General features: G+C 45.9%; 1 protein-coding gene across 1 annotated transcript; it reads right to left on the bottom strand.

Annotated features, from left to right (window-relative positions):
• Positions 1–3374: 3374 nt before the first annotated feature.
• Positions 3375–19458, bottom strand: LOC125943693 (aminopeptidase Ey-like). The gene is made up of 4 exons (XM_049663157.1): positions 19166–19458; positions 13476–13628; positions 6254–6365; positions 3375–3503 (listed from the first exon to the last, which is right to left on the bottom strand). Exons 1-4 carry the CDS (start codon positions 19456–19458, stop codon positions 3375–3377), a joined length of 687 nt encoding a protein of 228 aa, XP_049519114.1.
• Between the last annotated feature and the right edge of the window lie 1465 nt (positions 19459–20923).

Raw genomic sequence — 20923 nt, 5'->3', positions numbered from 1 at the left:
AGTTTTACGCCAACATGGGCCAACATGGGACGCCAGTAAGTGTGCGCCGCTCTTCAGTGAACGTCTTTCACGCCAATGTGGCTACCTAGCATGTGCCACTGGGAATTGACGAAGACGTTCCTTTACATTTCTTCGATGCTGGGTGGAATCGAGCCCACGTTACAGTGGCTAGAATGGGGAAGTGTGTCGAACGCGCCGGCTCGCGCGGGCCCCTTTGGGAGGAAACCGCCAGGTGGCGCTGACACACGCTTATACGTAAAACCCCTATATAAGAAAACTACCGCCATCCTTTGATAAACGCCGCTTCTCTCTCTCCTGTATCTCCGATTGGACGATGATAGCGCGCTTTTACCGTAAAACCCCTATATAAGAAAACTACCGCCATCCTTTGATAAACGCCGCTTCTCTCTCTCCTGTATCTCCGATTGGACGATGATAGCGCGCTTTTCACTTCTTTATATTTTCTTTTTTTCCGCCTCAGAGTCATGTTGAAAGTCCTCTGCGCAGCCGCAGTCGCCAGCGGCGGCGGCGGCGGCGCGCGCCCGGCCTGAAAGCTTGAACGTCCACTGGACTTTCTAGGTGCGCCACCGTCGACTTGGCTTTCGCAAGCAAAAAAGTAAAGAAAAAAAGCAAGCGCTTTAGGAGAGGAGGCGGCGGAGGAAAGAGTAGATGGCGGTACTTTTCTTATTTATGCGTCGGCCGCGACGGCGGCTAGCAGCCGCAGTGCAAGGGCGCTTCGTGGAATACGATCGTCCGCGCGCGCAGCCGATTATGCAATAACAAAAAAAAATGTGGTTGATCCCTCTTATATAGGAATCGGTATAGAACACGAAAGTGAAACGTGTCTTCACAGAAGTAGTGTAATGTTTATTGCACATTGATATATAATGTCTATTGGTGTTTTGTGGCTAAAGCGCCCTTAGGCGTTGATGCACCCACGCTGACGCCTGGTGGCACGTCTCCTCCATCACGACTACCAACGTCGATGACCATGAGCAACCGTCGTGCATATGGAAGCTGCACTACGCTGCACACGCTAGCACAACGCGAAAGACGAAGCACGTAACTGACACACTAATACAACGCGCAAGACAAAGCACGTAACTGAATCGTCACCGAGTCAAATCAGCGCGTACAGCGCGTCGTAATTGCAGCCTCCGCGATCAACTTCAGAAACATTTTCAGAGCTAATTGCGGAGGCCACGCTCCGCTGTGCTGAGTACGGTGAACGCCACCTAGGTGGCGTTGGTAGTGCTTCTTGATGCCAGCGTCCCTTCGAATGCTGGCATCGAGGCGTCGTAGTACTGAGACCACCGAAGCGTTCACTGTCGGTGCGCGTTAAGGCCGGAATACATGGAGCGAATAACCGGCGTCCGAGCGAAGAACTTCGTCGGGCGGCGAACGTCCGACGGCCGGCGTCAAGAAATTTGCCGTCCGCAGCCGATCTGCCTGTCCAAACATTTTCGTCGGGCGAACGCCGCCGCCGGAAGCGTCTAGCGCGCAGCGGTGGACGACAGCCAATCAGGAGGCACTAGTTCCGGTCGCAATGCATGCTGGTGTTTCGCGCGCGCGCGCCTTTTCGCGTCGTCTGCAATCGCGTTGGTGTTGCCGTGTCTGCATGTCTCTGCACCGATTGAGTAGTTCCTAGTATGATCTCTCAGGAATCGCGTTGTATTTGTACATCCCATATCCGCTGATCTGCGAGGAAACAGACAAGCAGTGCAAGCTCTCTACAACAACCTTCAACAGAAATCTTCTGATCTCCATTAAAACGGATAGGCGGGCTAGTTGGTTTGGCATCATAATGAGGTTACATAGAGAAAGAGCCCGAAAAACTAGAAATGAACTGCATTAAAACGGATAGGCGGGCTAGTTGGTTTGGCATCATAATTCCGCTGGTCCTTGTGTACTTCTTCGTTGTTGTTTCGTGTTGTGTGCGCAAAAGTTTCATTCTGATCTCAGAGGCCACATGCTGTCGTCATGCCTATCTCCCGACTTCCCCGATAGATGGCGTTGGCATCGGATATTTCTTTCGCTAGGCTTAGACGCGTTCGAAACGAGAAGCGATCTCGAAAACTACTCAAGGTTATCCATAATACTCTGTCGTCGAAGCGGCCTGAGACTAAGCGAAAGCCGTTTACGCAGTCATTTGCTTCCAACTAAGTGAATTCTACAAGGACAACGCCAAATTCAGTTCGAAGCGGGCGGCCGGGACCGCCGCCAACACGGCGGCCAACGCGCGGCGGCGTTCGCCGCATGTATTGCAACACAGCAAACATCCTGCGTCGTGTCGCCGCGTCGTTACTTGACGCGTGAAGTTCGTCGAGAAAGTTCGCTCCATGTATCCCGGGCTTTAGTGTCATAATGCAGTACTTCTCTTTTCTGCTCATAGGCGGCGGCACCGCCCCGAGCAAGAGCGCGGGTACACGGAGGAGTGTTAGATATATAAGGCGCGTCTGTGTAGCTCTCTGCGAATGCGTTTGTGGCGCAATGGGTTAAACGCTCGGCGATCTATCGTCGCGGACCGAGAGGTCGTGGGTTCGATTCCCAAATTTTGCATGTTTGTGGAACTTTTTCTTCTGGTTTCTTTCTTTGTATTATGTTCTATGACGTATTTCCGTGACGGAAATACGTCAGTGAAGTCTTGGTGGACCCCGGAATAAAACACTTTCGTGTTAAAAAGAAAGCTTCGTAATACATATTCTCGCTCGTGCATGGCGGTAAATGGTGATAGAGTGGCTATGGTAGCCCTTTCGCAATTGAAAGGCGCTAAGGTAACAATCCGGTTGAGCGTGCGTCGATGGTAGAATGTAGCTTGCTTAAGACGATTTACTCCGGCTGACACCTTAACGAACGCTAAGCAAGAAAATTCCCAGTGGTAACTCGGAAGCAAACATTTCATTTTTTGACGCACTGTTTACGCAAACATCTAATTTTTGAAGAGTGGCTCACAATCCGTTTAAAACAAGCCATTCTCCGTCATCGATTATTTTTTGCGACGCGACGCACCTGAGCTGGTGCTTTTTTTCTCACGAGAAAAAAAAAACGTTTTAAATTGTTCACAAACAGTTCCCACAGAACGTTTGTGTAAATCACCACAGAACGGGTCGTAAATCACCTACCTGCAATAAATATTTTGCTTCATAACCAGTGCAGTGTCTTCGCGCTTTTATTTACAGCTCACTTATTTTGCGTTATGTTCATAACGTCAGCGCAGATACCCCACGCGTCGTCACTGTCGTTTCGGAGCAGTTACACCATGCAGGACATGATGTACACAAAACATTGTACAGTACTGCACGCTGTACAAGTAAACCCTTTTCCGTAACAGTTCCAGTATAGCCTAACTTAACAAACTCCGGCAAAATGGAGTTTCAATACGCACCGATCTTTGTGACCGGTTCTGTTGCGGGGCCCTGGAAGTACTTGAGAAGAAACTCCAAGGCGTTCTTGGCGGACGCCTTTAGGGCCGCATTTTTCGTTTTGGCGTAAATTGACATCTTCTGCAAACCGAAAACAGATTCAGGATGGCGTGTTGGTGAACTGTGACGCGACGCAAAAATATTGTAAGCTAAGTGAACACAAGTTGCTAGTTACCCACTGCAAAGCCAGGGGCACAAGCATGTGCGCATGGAACAGTTCTCATTTGAAGAGAGATGCAATGCTGGGTTATCTGCCTTTTGAACACCTGCCAAAGCAATGTTCGGTATAATTGATAACTATAGCCGCTTGCGCTGCTATTAAGTATTATCTCGAACCAGGCTGATCGCAAGCAAGTATAGCAGCAAATCATCATCAAGTAGCAGCAATCATCAGCAAGTAGGTCATCATCATCGCCATTATTATCATGAGCTTTATCTTTATATCCAGTGCAGGACGAAGCCCTCTCCCAGAAGTCTCCCGTTACCCCTGTCCTGCGCTAGCCAATTCCAACTTGCGCCTGCAACTTTCCTAGTTTCATCATCCCAACTAACTTTCAGCCATCTTCGAGGGCGCTTCGCTTCCCCGGGCACCCGTTCCATAAATCTAATGGCCGCCGGTTATCTGCCCTACGCATTAATGGCCTGCCTAGCTCCCTTTTTATGTTAATGTCAACTTGAATATTGGCTATCCTCGTTTGCTCTCTCATCCACACCGCTCTCTTTCTGTCTCAGCGTTACGCTCAACATTTTTTCTTCAATAGCTTCTTGCGGGGTTCTTAACTTGTTCTCGGGCTTTGTTAATCTCCAAGTTCCTGCCCTATAAGTTAGAACCGGTAGAATGCAATGACTGTACGCCTTCTATTTCGATGAAAGCTCCCTGTCAGGATTTGGCGATGCCTGTCGGATGCACTACAACCCATTTTTATTCTTTTGTGAATTTCCTTCTCATGATCAGGATCTCCTGTAAGTAATTGACCAAGATAAACGTACTCCTGCATAGACATATGGCTGACTAGCGATCATTTTCTAGTCAGACTATCGGACATCACCTTTGTCTTCTGCATATTGATCTTCACCCTTGCTCTTACACTTTCTTGGTTAAGGTACGCAATCATTAAACGTAGGTAGGTTAGGCAAATTAGTATGTTTCAAAGTCATAACCTGTAGTTCAGGGGAGAGGGGGGGGGGGGCAATGGACCCTTCTTTGTCGTTAAGATTGAGTACACGACCATAAGGAGTAAGGCATATGTCTGGCGCTAAGGATCATAGGAACAAGTGAAGGCAGGGTGCTCTGACGGGCATTGCATTGTAGCTCACGCACAGCACTCTGCAAAAGTGAAACGCACACGAGTTTAGTTAGATTGGAATGGGCAGTTATTCGTTTGTTTGCAGTTGACGACGCATATTATTAAGCAAGAAAAACTGTGAAGAAAGGCTGCAGACGATGAGATGACAGGTAAGTATAGCTGTTGGCTTCGGTTAGCCGTAAAAACGCAACAGATTTTGGAAGCTGGTTTTAACAGCACTAAAGGTCATCTAAAATAGTGCAGCTGGAACTGAAGGAACGAAAAGAAACATAAGCAAAAAAGAACTGAATTTTCGTGGTCTGCGCTTCGATATGAGTCAAATAAACGTATATTATCAGAATTTACATTCAACTGAAGTACAGTATACTATGACATAAACGCAGCAAGAAAACCATAGATTAGGAGGGCCGTAAAATTCAAACAAAAAACGGCACGTGGCTAACTATGAAGTGAAGCTGTGTAGCAATCTGGCTTTAGAACTGTATATGAGAAATTGCCTGGCTACGAAACATGGTATGGAGAGCAAACTTAAGTACGCAAATTTTTCGACCCGGCTCGCCGAAACAGGAGAAAATGAGAGAGCATGACATTTTGCGCGAATGGACACCCCAACAGAGAGAAAAAAGGAACGTTACGAATATACACAAGGAAGGGGGGAAATTGTCATCCACCCGAATGTAGCAAGAAGCCAGAAAGGAAACCCGTGCAGAATTCTCGGAAAGAACGCTTCCCAGTTGAGAAAAAATTCGTCATGTCCGGCATTTCTCCACAATTGAAAAGCGTTCTTTCTGAGAAATTCATATGGGTTTCCTTTCTAGCTTCTTGCAACATTCGGGTGGATGGCAATTTCTCCCTTTCATGATACCTCCTGCACCTTGTGGGCATCCGCAGAGCCGATTTGTAGTACACACAAGCTCTCCATATGAAGGAGCATCCCACTATTCCTTGAACAGTCCCATTAACATTTACAGAAAGCCTCTTGTGTGACTAACAGCAAAAGTATTACTCTTGAGCAAACAGCCTAGCGCTGTCACTACAACAGCAATACAACTATCAAGTTGTCTTTCAATGAAAAGGAACTTTCATTCGCTAGACATACTCTTTTAGCAAACGGACGACACTAGGAGCTGACGTTTTGTTTAATGTGAGCTATAGGAAAACAAAACAAATTAACGAACCTTGCTAAAGCCACTGCATTTGTTAAGAGAATAAATACATTTGTCCTCCTCCGAGACAAGGAAACGCGCAGCACAGTGTAAGTGCACATGTGCACTGAACAAATATTCACAGTTGTTGCGGTATCGCTTTTTGGACAGATAGGAGCACGCACTTTAAGCCACATCGTCTCGAATGTCATTGGTAGGCAAAATAAAATGCGGATTGACTAGCCGAGATATCATGCTGTCATTCGAATTCACCATGACCCTTTCACTATTACCGAGTCACACAAGGTGCCGCACCATTGTTGTAGCAAGAACAAAAATCCAACAGTCACAACAAAAACATTCACAATTCTATACTTACGCCTGGAATGACGTCAAGCCGCTTCAGAGTGGTTGGGAATGCCACCCAGGCAAGCATGTCGGGAGGCATGGCCAATGTATCTTTGAACTTGATGACGCTCACGCTGCCAGTACTGCAAAATAGTAAAAAGTATTCTGTGAGCCTTTTCATGCGAAATAAGCAGATGATAAACAAAAGAAAAAACAGTGGGCACACGGCCCTCGGCTGGGCAGTGGTGCTTTTAGAAGAGTTCTGGATTTGTACACAGTACGCCACCCCTGAACGCATTGAGCCGGAGAAAACATGTCGGGCAGTTTGCCAAAGTGGCCTGTTCCTTCAATAACTTCTACGTATTATTTCGAAGATGCAGCCGTCGCAACCAGCTATGTGGAACGGCGCCCACTAGGACAGCTGTCCTGGGTATACGTGTGCATTTACCTGGCCCCCTCTCCTGTTGCGGTAGTCATCCTTCTATTTGTACTATACATACATAGGTTTTTTTGTGTTCGGCGGATAGAGTTTGTTCTTGATAACGCTTGGTTTCTGTTGCTCGCTGTAAACGTTTTAATGCGTTAGCATTCTTTGGGTACTTGACTCACTTTCTGGGGGCGATCTATCTTTGTATGGGCGTTTGTATGTATGTATATCTGAATATACAAGCATATAAACGTACATATACAACCCTTCTTCCGCCTACCTGGGTAGTCAATGGTCGAATGGCTAAATAGTTTCGAAACCAACATTCGGACCAACCTGGGTCACTGAGTATGTGCCAATGTGTACATGGGTGGGGCTCCTCAGCGAACCTCTGTCACGCCGAGATGGGTCACTGTAGATGCGGTATTCCAGTGAACATTTTTGGTGGCAACTTTGGTTACTGGGTATGTTCAAGTAGGTGCGTGCCACTCTTCAATGAACGTCTTTGATGCCAACTTGGGTAGTTAGTCATGCGCCGCTGGGAATGTGCCGCTCTAAAATGACAAGAACGTTCCTTACACTTCTCCGATGCTTGGCGGAATCGAACCCACGTCACACGGATTCCTCAAGGACAGGAGCCCTTGAGGTCAGCAAGCTGCGCCGCAAATGCAATGAACGCTTTAGGGAGCTGTGCCATGAATGCATATGCCGCTCTTCGACGAACTACTCGCCGACGTTCTGAGCTTGTGCCACTGAGTGTGCGGCAAGCGAGGGAACGATTCTCAGCGTTCGAAGGAACCGGCGCGCCGCGCTTCTAGTCTCGGGAGCTACGCGCCGACTTTGTAGCAGTGCCACTATAGATGACGCAGCGTTTCCAGAAACAATTGAGGACATGACGCGTTTCTCAGGCGCCATGCATTTCGGAGGCCACAAGTAGGCTCCGCGGTGGCAGCGCTAGTTGCCGCAGAGCGTTCTTCGGGAAGCGCGAAAGAGGAATCCCGCTGCAGTACACGCCTCATGCACCCCTCGCTTTGATGGTGGCAATGCGAGGTGTGGCTATATTGGTCCGATGCTGACGCATTACCGTCGATAGTCGCCGTGAGTTCTTTTATCGCAAGCACTGCTGCAGTAACTTTTTCGTGTATTTTTTGCATTATTTGAATTTGCTTGAAGCATGGCAGCAGGAACAGCGACGAGTGAGGTTGCTACTAATATGAGGTCGTCGAACACCTGAATATGCTGCAGTTCCTTTTCAATGAATTCGTGGAGCAAACACCCGCGGAACCATATGGTGACTGAAAATGTTTTAATAACTGTTCTGTGCCATTCAGTTTCACCGCCCCCACCTGCCTTCTCTCCATACCACCAAAAGCGGACCACCCGATAGACACACACCGGCCAATGAAAAGTCATCGAAGCCGCCAAGAATTTGTTACTTCAGCAGGAACGCCACGAATTTGTCATCACGTCAGACATCACCGCCCAGCTCAAGTATCGCTGCGAGACTGCCCCGTGGGAATGATAAATCGTTCGTCAATTTGTCGTAGCTGGATACTTTGTGGCACGACACCTTGCTAATTTACTGTATCTTTTTCAAGAACTTTCTCTGCAACATTGTTTGAAGTAAAATTTTTATTTATGGTTTTGCTGCAATAATATACAGTCTTATTGGACATCTAGATGCCACCATGCGGTAGTTATCGCGACAGCACAGTGAAAACAATATATTTTCCAACAGTTATGGCCGCATTAGGAATATCGTAATGTGCGATGCGGATATGCCGAAGTGTCGATTACGTCGTAAAATTACTTAGGCATGAGCTCAAAAATGTGGGAACCTTCATAACAGTGCCTTCTCATAACGTCGCTACGATTTTCTTCGGAAATATGTTCAGTATGCCCCACACGAGCACATGATCAATCTTCTCGACAGGGACAGATATGTCCACCGCTCGACAGGAACAGACACGGACATTACCTGACAGTAACAGATAAGGACATGGCCTAACAGGAACAAATAAGCGCAATGCTCGACAAGAACAGATAATGACATTTCTTGATAGGAGCAGATAAGAACACTGACAGGAACAAGGACACTAGCCCTCAGGAACAAATAACCGCACTGCTTCACGGTAACAGATAAACGCTCGGCTTGACAGGAAAACATAACCCCATTCATTGCCTGACCAGAAAGATCAGCGCACTGCTCTGTAGGAAAAAAGAAACTTACTCCATCGGCGAGAACAAAAGCTTTCGATAATAGGGTTAAAGTGGGAAACAAAACCTAACTCGACGCTTTTCTTCGCGGCACTTACCAACTGGGTTAGATCGCTTACTATTAATACATGAGGTAATAATTCGTATCTCGACAGCGTAAAATTAACCATGCCCATGTGACAGGTATCCCGCTTTGGTCGATCTGTGTGCCGCTTTTCTTTTGCGTTTACAGCAGTTACATAGCTGTGCAAATCCGCTCGTATCCAAATGACAGCGTTTTGTGTATCGTAAGTGCTAATAATCAAGACGAGAAGCTGTCACTTTTCAATCTTCTGCGAGTGAAACGCTAAATAAAAAATTGCAATGGTGTTCACGTTTACTAACAAAATGGTACTTTTGTAGAATACCTAGTGACAACATGTGCAAACCATCGCGCAAAGACACGGACTACATTTACAGCTGATGTAATGTGGCACAAACATATCGGCGCTCGCTGTTGAAATGCGCTTAGAAGCTTGGTGTTCAAGGTTCACCCTAAAATACGAAACTAAGCAAGGTAAGCCAAGAGCGTACACACCATAGAAAACATAGCTCTTATAGGCTCAGCACTCAAATATGCTCTTTTCTATGGTCGCGTCCCACGCATTTGAAGATGAAATGTTGAAAACAGGAAATGCGTCCCAAAAATTGGCTTTTTAAATGAGAAGTATTTCTTGGCGAACATTTCGCACTTTGAGCGATCTATCTAGCCGCCTACTTCTTGGTGCTCTCATGGACGTTTCGTTAACTTGGTATGTACCACAATTGGCATAGTATGACAGAGTGGATGACGAACATAAATGATAGATCATGACATGAATCTCATGGCATGCGTGTCATGTAGGTAATGAAACAGCCGCCTACGTCTTGGTGCTCTCATGGGTAAAAAAAGAAAACAAAGTGGCAAAGAATCGAAAATTAATGTTGGTAATGGTGCAAGTATGGTTATGATAGTAACGATAATCATAGTAGAATACATTAATGTATCCAAAGTGACAAAAAGATATGCTGGAAAAAAACACTGGAATGGGTTCGGACGTGGGCATTAGGTGAAGGAAACACTAAAGGATGATGGTAGAAGTAATAGTCATGAGCATGAGCGTGGGTTCGGACATGAAGTTTTATTGCGATAGCAATTATATGGACACTCAAAAGCAGATTTCTGCCGTCGGCGTCGCCGTCGCCGTTGCCGTCGCCGTCGCCGTGAGGTTCCGTTTGACGTCATTTGGAGATGAAATCGTCGCCACGCGCCGAACGCTGCATGTGCGAGTGAAAGGGCACGAGGGGCGCGTCTTTCACGGGGAGTGAACGCACGGCGGAGAACAAACGCGCGTTCTGCGCCGTGCTCGCTTAAGGGCTGCAGAAGTAGGCGTCTCTTTTCTCCTTTACAATCACCATATATGTAGAGCAAACGCGCCTTCTTCCGACGCGCGAGAGGCCGTGGGGGAGGGGGAGGGAAGGGAGGCGGCGTTTAGCTGCGGCAGCAAGTGCCTATTTATATCAGAGGCTCCGGCAACAGTCACCAACGCCGCACGCATTTTGAGCGAACGCGGGCAAAACGCCGATGGCGTCGACAACAGTTCTGCGTGTTGCCGATGCTGCTGCATGTCCAAGTTTATACAGCTGATAAAGCTAATATCATTACTCCGTATAGCTCTCTACAAGTTTGCTATCGCAATTGATGCTTCGCCTTTCAGGTGAAACTGCGACAACTTTTTTCAGGACATGTTAGGTCATTACATGAATGTGATGACATGCGTGTCATGTAGGTCATGAAGCAGCCACCTACGCCTTGGTGCTCTCATGGTCGTTTCGTTAACTTTGTATGTACAGAAATAGGCATAGGATAACAAGTATGACGAACCTAAATGATAGGTCAAACACGTCATGAAACAGCCGCCTACTTCTTGGGTGAAAAAATCCCCAAAGTGGCAAGGAATCGAACATAATTTATCGTAATGGGTAAAGTATGGTTATAATAGAAACGATAATAGTAGAATACAATAATGACTCACTAATGAATATTACTCAGCAAGAAATGGCAATGACTCAGCGAAAAATGATTAACACTCAAAACCACTGGAATGGGTTGGGACGTGGGCACTAAGTGAAGGATACACTAAAGGCTGATGGGAGAAGTCGTAGTCATGAGCATCACTCGGCAAAAATGACAATGACTCAGCGAAAAAAGACGAACACTCAAAAACCACTGAAATGAATTCTGATATAAATGGTTACATGACGTGATGACATGACATCACGCATGACATGAATGTCATGACATGCGTGTCATGTTGGTCATGAAACAGCCACCTACGTTTTGGTGTTCTCATGGTCGTTTCGTTAACTTGGTAGGCTCACCGCACACACCTTCGCATAACATCGATTCCCACAGGACGTGGAATGTGCCAGCTTTTTCATTCATTTAGCACCGATATGGCCGCAACTTCTGACCCTCGTCACACTCATCATTTGACGTTCCAGTCGTTGACCGATATGACACACGGTTGTGCTTATTGTCAGACATTATATTGTAGATCCAAAAACCACCGATTCATGCACCTGAATACACTGATAGGTGACCCTTTTTGTCAATTGCGACTATTTGGGCCCGCAGACATTGCTTCGCTCAGGCACCACTTCGATTGTTCCAGGATATTTTTTTCCGCACACCGTAAAATTCTAGAACAGCTTTGACGGCGTACTGCGCAGTTTAGCAGATTAAGTCTGTTCTAATAAAATGCCTGGCCACACTTCTGGCCATCTCTTTCCGTTTGATGTCGTTTTATTCCACTAAACCTGTTCGTTCATGCTCTGCTTGCTCCTGTTATTTCTTGTAAAAGACAGCAATACCTGTTCATTTACAAAATTATTACTTGTAGGTCGTAATGATCTTTACAGGTTTCTTATTCTTGGGGCAGATTGCACAAATAAAGACATTCAGTTCTCAAAGCTCATCCACGTGCAATGAATTTTGCAACTGGGATAAGTTTTGAAATAAGTCTAACATTTGTGGTATAATGTGCGGCTATTCCCCTGTTCTGCAGGGAAAAAAATATTGCGAATTGCAATGTGTTTCATCACCTACATTGGGCACGCATATCTCGAAACTGGTGGCATCATAACAATTTGTTATTAAGTGCACCTGCCTTGCAAAATCACCGGCTACGATTTGTATATTTCATTATGTGCCCCGAAATAGTTAGTCGAAAAAAAGTTAATTAGTTAGCTTCTGCTAAAAAGTCAATAATGAGTTGTTTGTGCAAGCAATGTCAGCCACTTCGAGCTCACGAATAAAAGGCAGTTATAGCGGCGCAAAAGAGGTGCGGGACGCCATGGTTCTTATAGCGAAGCTGTTTAGCTCTAGCCCACGCATGCATCGTCCACATGCGTTCCCAGGTGGGAGGTATACCCTGGTCGGCTTACGACCGTATCACTGCGCGTGCACAGGAATGGCCGACGGCTCAAAGAATAAAAACAAGTAAAAAATGGCCGGTTCCTGTAAACAAAGTAAATTGTAGGCTTTGAAAAGAAAAGTAGGGTACATTTCGGTCTGGGTGGGAATCAAACCCGGGCTTCTGGGTTGCAAGACGAGCATGCCTCCGCGACGCCACGGCGGCTTCATGGTTCTGGCTGACTAAATGTGTGCCTAGTGCGTACGTGATTGCACACGTGACATCGCAGCCACCTGGCTGACGTAAATGTTTCCCCAAAGGGTTCTCGCATTCCCACGCGTAAGCAGTCCTCTGTCGAATTTTTTTACTGTTCACATTTCGCCTGTTTGTCGGTGGCTTCCTTCATGCTCTTTCTGTGGTTTTACGTGCCAAAACCAGTTCTGATTATGAGGCACGACGTAGTGGAGGGCTTCGGAGTAATTTTCACCGCCTGTTTATGCATTTCTCCTCCATCAAAATGCGGCCGCCGCTGACGGTATTCAATCCCGCGACCTCGTGCTCAGCAGCGCAACGCCGTAACTATAACTGAGCCACCGCGGCGGGCGTCGATAGCTTCCATGGTTGCGTCTTTTCGAGTCGCATTTGCAAGCAACAGCGAGCGGCGATAATATCGCGTTTCACGGGGCTACGCGGGCAACAAAGCTCGGTGTCGGCGTAGTGTGGTAACGCATGAAAAAAAATTATTTCATAATGTATGCAGCCTAAACAGCTTCGCTGGTATTCCGTCCCCATATAAATGGGGACGCCCCATGAATTTTCATAATCCTATTTGTATGCCCAATGCAGGGCAAGTGTCTCTCCTAGCGACATCCATTTTAAGCAGTGACAGCAAATTGGTTAATTTCATCACACCACCTAATTCTCAGCCGTCCTCGACGGCACTTCCCTTTTCCCTGGTACCCATTCTGGAACTCGAATGGACCACGGCTTATCTGCCCTACACATTGCATGGTATCCCCAGCTCCATTTTTCTCCCTTGAAGTCTACTAGTATATCGGCTGGCCCCGTTTGCTGTCAAATGCTATATGACCCAAATCTACACGCTCCTCAGTGGCAAGTGAATGTCACGGACGCGGGGCATTGGGTTGCTGGGATCGAGTGCTCGCAGGACTCACCCTCCCGGCTGTCCGTCCATGGGCGCATTCGCGACGGCGGAGTGGCCCTTGGGAATCTGCAGCGTGAGCGCCACAGGAACGTTCCAGCCGGTCCTCTCCAAGCACGGGAAGGCGGCGTGCGCCTCGCCTTTCTGGAGCTGCATCTTGGCGAGCCTGCACCGTTTGAAAGTCAGGCGCCGTTTCGTATGACAATATTTTTACCCATTCAGCTAACCTAGTCAGAGCTGTAATGCCAGCTGTTTGTACCGACGTTTCGAAACGTCTCGCAGGTCACACCTTTTCCTTTGCTTGCCGGATAGGAGCCGCGCTCGCCGACGCGGCTTGCGTCGTACATTTGAGTTTTGGCGCTTGCCGATGTTCTCCGATTTTGGCGGTTCTTTTCGTGATCACTTGTTGGGATAATTACGACCTCACCTCACGCGTTCCTTAATCATTTCCTTAGCAACAGATCGTTACCCAATCAAGATTTTTGCTTACCGCCATTACTTCACGCCATGGGTCGTCTCCGTGATTCAATCTTGGCTGAAATGTGTTTATGGACGTAGGAAGCTTGAAGTCCATTTTTTGTACGAATACAGTTTCACCTTGGTTTTTTCACAATGTGAATGGCACGCGACAATACTTTTATCAAATCACGCGCTAATATAAATACCATTACTTCATTCGAGAGCAAAACATACGTTCGTGTTGCGCTCCCATTTTGTGCAGACAGCGAGCACGCTCACATGTGTTGTGTTCCACCACGGGTCATTACCATTAAGTACCTGAGCTGATATCTGGCACAGCCATATATTACTAACAATTTACCTATGCTCAACCTCAAGACTCAAATCTGGCGAGACGTCTAACTCAGTTACTTCCAGGTTTCCAAATCATAAGGCTCTACAGTACCTGCAGGGAAATCAAAAGCGCTTCGTTAATTCGGAAGCTCTCTAAAATGCGCTTTCGCTAATCTGAACTACGAGTGTATGCGCGAAAGGCAGAATTGCTCTCATTAAACAATTGCCCAGTTTATCCGAATGAAATTCAATTTATGAGGCGGCCCGAAGTCCTACCAATCGAAACAAGCGGAATTATGACTTGTAGCGTTAAATAGTTTGAAAAAATGGTGTATTGTTACATTCCAATGAAATCAAAACCCGTATATTACAGCTTCGTACTTAGCCGTGTATGTTAAACTGGGCGCCGATATTTGTTTAAAGCATAAGTAACATCCTGACATAGTGTATGATTAACGCACAAGAACGTACAATATATAAACGCATATATCGTTCTAATATATTCAGTCATTGTCGAATGAAATATGAATCCTAAGTTGCATTTAATTATTTATTTTGCAGCGTTATTAACCTGTCGCCCTTAATAAAGCTCTGCTGCGTACAACTGGTGCATCTTGTCTTGAAATAAAACAAACCGAATAGGGCGCAGTGCAAGCCAAGCAAAACGATTTCAATTTCACGTTTTCCAGAAAAATAAGAGACCCCGATTCATAACCCTGCGGCACGTATGTTCAACCTTATGATTGTTATCATGATAGTTATCAACCTTACACAAGGTGTTGCAACTTGCTGGCGGAATGCAGAAAAAAAGTTAGGCTCTATTGCAATTGCCTAAAAGACCAATTAAGATCGAACACGGGTGTTGCAGATCCTTGCGATGGTTCTTTCAGCACAAGTCGCCTTGTTAACTAAACGGTGGTGTTATGTAGAGATGAACCTAATTTTGCACCATCAGCATAAAGTAAAGACGCCAGCAACCGAAGACAGTTGACTACTGTAAGCAACGAATGGCGTCAACACCATAGGGCTCCGGTTCCTAAGTAACAAGGAGATCTAAACGCATTTCGGAGACGGCCCCGCGCGAACCCAACCTCACCCCCACTCCCCACCCCCAGTTCAACCCCTTCGCTGACCGCAGGCAGAGTCTCTCCACGCCTGACGCCCAGCGTTTTACGACCCTGTGTATCGTTTTCATTAAGAGTAAAACAGCGTTTCCAGAAGCACCGTTACCTATCTGCTTCCCCCGAGTCCGCGAGGTGCCCTTTGCGTAAGAGCCGCTTGGGGCGAGTGTACGCAAGTAGGCCAGTTACCTCGCGTCGCCTATTTCTGGTCTGCAGCGGCATATTCGCGACCGTTGTTGACCGTGCCGAGTCTTTCTAACCAATTGCGCGGCTAAAGAGCTAAGTCTTCGGTCGGCCTGCGTTAAACACTATCCATTTTACACAAGTACGACGCGCGATATTGTCGGATTCGAAATCCTCTCGGTCCTGATGGGAAAACGGGGCTATCTTTATATTGTTTATAAAATTTTTAACGTATTTTTAAAATTATTGTTAGCATAGGATTTGTATTATTATTTTATATTATTATAATTATAATTATCATTATAATTATCATCATCATCATTATCATTATCATCATCATCATTATTATTATTATTATTATTATTATTATTATTATTATTATTATTATTATTATCATTATTATCATTATTGTCATTATTATCATTATTGTCATTATTGTCATTATTGTCATTATTATCATTATTATCATTATTATTATTATTATTATTATTATTATTATTATTATTATTATTATTATTATTATTATTATTATTATTATTATTATTATTATTATTATTATTATTATTGGTTATTAAACTGCCGGCATTACAATTTCTGACAATATGGCGTCTGTCCAGAATAGCACCACTGGTACATGAAAACGTGTACGGAGGGGATACTCAGCTGGTGTAAAGCGTCAGCAAAAACTTTCATTACTGAATGCAGTTGTTTCTGTTTCGCCTCGGCGACAGTTTTCACGTCACAAAAACTATTCGGGCGGGTTGCTGTGCAACACATCAAAAGTCGCTACCAGCGTAGTTACTGCCTACAAACATGCGTTGTTTGGCGAGTAAATATGCGGAATAAACTAATAAACGTAACAGACCCGGTCAAAACAGAGCTCCTGTGTATAGTTCTGTCTAATCCCCGTGATTTCTGCGCTGTTTCTATCTATTCGGGGCAGTTACAATAGACGCTTTCATCGGGCTAGGAGGGAAGGCCGCTCGGCGAGCCTTTCCCCCTTTCTGGCTTGTGCGAGCAGCCGCGGCGCTGCTGAACTATTTGGAGATGTTTTCCGTGAAATTCAAGTGGTGTCAGTTCATACAAATTCGTCGAAGAGCGCAGCCGTAACTACATTATCCGGAAATTTATCTTGGCTGCGCAAACATGCGACGCGCATCAGCCGCAATGTGTGTCTATGTGTTGAGAACAATCTTGGTTGTCAGTTTTCAATCGACTCCGAAAGCCGGCGTCTGTGAATTGCCCGCGTGAACCGTAAAACATTTTCATTATCTGATCGCTTTACGTGGCAACAATGCTCGCGTACGACCAACCCAATCATATCCCGAAACAACTAAGCGCCAATCGTTAAAATATTTGCGTCAGCCACCGGCATCATTGCCACGCATTTCAACTTCAGTAGACTTAAAGGTAACGACGCTATGTCTAGCTTAGCCTCCTGCATGAGGCCGATGGCGTTGAGCAACACAGCGATCACTGCGGTTGGTAAAACAGCATGATACGCGTAAGCTTTGTGCTTAGCCATTGCCTTTTTGTCCTGCGAAGCAGTAATATCCAAAGGGGATCGCATAAATAAAACCCGACGACACTAAGAACTCGCAAGGTCATGCCGCATGCTTGTACCATGCACTATATCGAACAGATCTATAACCCAACATCTCACTGCTTCGGACGTTCGCGCATTCTGCGGAACGTCACTCGAAAAGTGTGATTCACAATGTGCGGTATGCTGTTATTACTAAACAAAAGTATTTTATTCGGGGGCCGTAACCTCATCCAAGAAACGAGGTGGTCGTGCAATGTTTCCACTGGTAACAGTTTGAACGCTTGTCAATGTAAACAGCGCACCTTATTCCACGGCAGATTGGTACCCACGCCATTAGGATCGTCAAATGTTTCGTAACTACTCTTTGCTTGTAAAGTATAGCTTTCGAATTACAGCACGAATGCTGCTGTAAGGACACATTCGTGAAACAAATGTTCAGAAATACGCAACTTATCTCCGCGGCTGATTGTAGGTTCAAATTTACACGAGCGCGTCGCACTACTTGCTGTGTTCTCCTCGACGCTATAGCAGACACTCTAGCCATGTCGACTAAACTCACGCCATTACTTCTCACAGAACCGTTCCCCGCGTAGATGACGCCAAGTCATGCCATATAGACCACGTGAGCACGTAAACAACTACCAGAAACTTCCCGCCAAACGTATACCTGGCATACAACACGAAGCACTAACTCAAGCCAGCATACAATTTACCCATAGATGGCGCCACTGCCTACGCATTATGGCAATTACGATCTTTATTGAAGAGACGAGTAATTACGTGCTGTCAATTCAAAAGCGAGTCATACCCAAAGTCAAGCAATATCAACACCTCGGCGTACACGTAAACGAAGGAAAGGCTTACTCAAGCACTCGCCAAGGTAATCTGAAAATAAAGGGGAAGCGGAATACAGCAATAATAAAACAGAGCGCTTTGGCGCCTTAATAAGTATGAGGGGATGTGTGGAATATAGAAAGGAGTAATAGTGCCAGCGCTAACGTTCGCAAATGCCGTTCTAAGCTTAAAATCAAATATTTTGTCGGGGCTGGAAATTATCCAAAGATTGGGAGACCGGTTGGCTTTGGAAGCCCCCGGTAAAACCACAAGTGAGGATGTGCAGGGTGACATGGGTTAGGCCTCTTTTTGAAGTCGGAGAAGTGCAGAGCAAGATTATTTTTGAAGAAGGACTCACGAACATGGTTCAAAATAAATGAGCGGCTAAAGTGTACATGTGTCCCTGAAAAGCGTGGACACAGAATGGAGGAAGAGGTCAAGAAAGTTGGCAACCAAATACAGGGTAATAGAATGAGTAAGTAGACAACCAGGAGTCATCAAAAAGAAAGCGAGAGAAACAGTGAATTGGATGCAAAGAATGGAAACAAGAAAGACCATGGAGATAATTACAAGAATAAGAAGGAAATTAGAAGGGAAATCTGTACAATAACACGAAGCAAAGTGCCTTGCTATTTGAGGCTCCAGCTGGTTGCCTAAGGACAAAAACATACCGGAGCAAATATTTTCAGCAAGATCAGGCGTACGTATTTTGAAGCGAAAATCCGGAGACCACTCAGTACACCCTAATGTAATGGAAAGGAATCAACTAAGTTAGAGACCTAGGTAAAGTAAAACTTCCTGAAGCGCCTGGATTTAAACTGGATGGAACTATCAACCGATCAGTAGTTGAGATAAGCAAGAAACATTTAGATTATTGGTGCAAAACAGTAGGGAAGATATTGATACGAATGGATCCATTACCGGCATAGGTAGCGGTACAAGGTAGAAAAGTTTTGAGGAAGTAAGAAAAAAAATGTATACAAAAATGCTAGAATGCTTTACATGCTGCCAAATGCTGTACATGAAAATCATGTACAGCATACTTTTGCTTAAATTAAGCAGGTTATGTGAATTATTTTTCGGCTCCCCTTTTCAAAGAGGATGCCATTAAATCACCATCATCATCATAACGGTGCCCATTATAAAATGTATATGCTGCAAACGTCTCCGCTAACCAGGTATTCTGGCAATGGCGCATGGACACACTGTAACGATCTATTCACTCACTCCGCCGTCAGGGAGATTGGTCCGCCTCGCACGGACTTGTCGTAGTCGTACTCGGTGACCAGCGTGTAGGACTTCCCTGTTTCCAACGGAGTCTCAAGTGCCGCGATGAGAAAGGGGCCGCTCGTGCTCAGGGTTGTGATGTTTAGACCATGAGGCTCCTCACCCGACGCGGCTGGAACTTCCAGTACTGCCATTCTGAGCTCCTTGATGGTGCTGGCTTTGGCCTTTAGGATCAGCTTCGAGGTGGTCTTCAGCACCTCGAGCGAGGCCTCTGCTCTGCCGGTGACTTTCATGCCACTGTTGGCTAGGTTTGCGCCTGGCAGTGTAAAGAAAAAAAAAAGAGGGAGCAAGAATGGAGCGGGGGGACAATAGGTATTACACCAATGCTCGTAGTCCTGTCATCGTGACATTCGGTCATTTCGCAAACAGTCGCCAGCACGTGCAAGCATGTTGTTCAAGCTGCTAACAGAAGCTTGAATATTCTACGTCTTCGAAACACACATTCGCAAAAAAGAACAAAAACCCTTCATGTAGGTGTTCGCCTAACGGTGAAGTGTTAATTTCAATAAAGAATCTGAAAGACGCCTGGTAATAAACGTTATCACCTTAAAAAAACAGTTTTGAAGCACAAGTATGGGACATCACGCATGTAGCCATTGCTGCAGCCTCTACTTTTCAGTGTTCCTGTTTTATACGAAGCTGTATTTTTCCCTAAGCGTCAATATAATTAAAGCGTAGTCATAGCTACATGACAAAGCTGCTTCACATTTAAGGGTATTCTTTGGTTGCGTGGTCAGTCCTTGCGACGCCTGTGGATCGTACGACTCATGACGGCACACCTACATGTAAATTCATTGTCTTCGCCGTCACCACACGGATAAGCAATATCCAATCTCAGTCGTAATGAATCTCTCTAAGTGAATACCAAACTCTGCGGCACTAATATAGGTTAACTATGTCGTCTAAATTTTTTGTGCGCCTCTCTTCCAGAGGGCAAATAGAACTCCAAACAATTACATACATTCAACACTCAGTAAGTGTACAAGCCCATTGCGCTGAAACTTCCCACAGTGACAGCAGCGACAGAACGCAGCCTAGCGGGTGGCGGAAAAAAGGAGCAAAGCGATGAGCATTCGCCGTAACAAACCCGATCGGTTGTCACAAACCAAGAGTGCCCGAAGTCGGAAACTACCGAGTGCTTACGATCCGCATGACAAGGTATTTTTGCGATCAAGATCAGTGGCCGCAATAGGCAATAATGTTTTTTTTTTTTTTCATTTATACACCGAGCTTCCTGTCCGCTAAGCCCGGTGTATAACACACATGTGCATGTGCGATAAAGCGTTGGTTGTGGGGAATGGCATTCTAAGCAGACATCCCCTATTTCCCGCGTTTGCTTAGGGGCTATGGCGTAGTGCTGCTGAGAACGAGGTCGTGGGTTCCATTCGAGACCGCGCCGGAATTCAATGATGCTCGAATATGTATAGGTGCATGTTGAATAACACCGAGAGGCCAAAATCAGTACCTACTACGCCCTCCTCGATCACTGTTTATGAGGTCGCCAAAATGTTCATTTTGATGGCAAATATACAAACACACAACGCGCGGTCGCCCATTTGGCGCAGCATGTAGCGTGCTAGAATTATTTTAGTACACTGTGGCGCCACCGCCGTCCCTACGGTCCTGATATTGACTACGCATGCGTTGCCCATAGCAACGCCTTTAGAAGGCCCTCCGGCAGTGCGTTAGCTGCAAAAC

The sequence above is a fragment of the Dermacentor silvarum genome, chromosome 2 (assembly GCF_013339745.2).
Source record: "Dermacentor silvarum isolate Dsil-2018 chromosome 2, BIME_Dsil_1.4, whole genome shotgun sequence".
NCBI classification, from domain to species: domain Eukaryota; kingdom Metazoa; phylum Arthropoda; class Arachnida; order Ixodida; family Ixodidae; genus Dermacentor; species Dermacentor silvarum.
The sequence above is the reverse complement of the archived record's forward strand: the minus strand, read 5'-3'. Positions and strand labels throughout refer to the sequence as shown.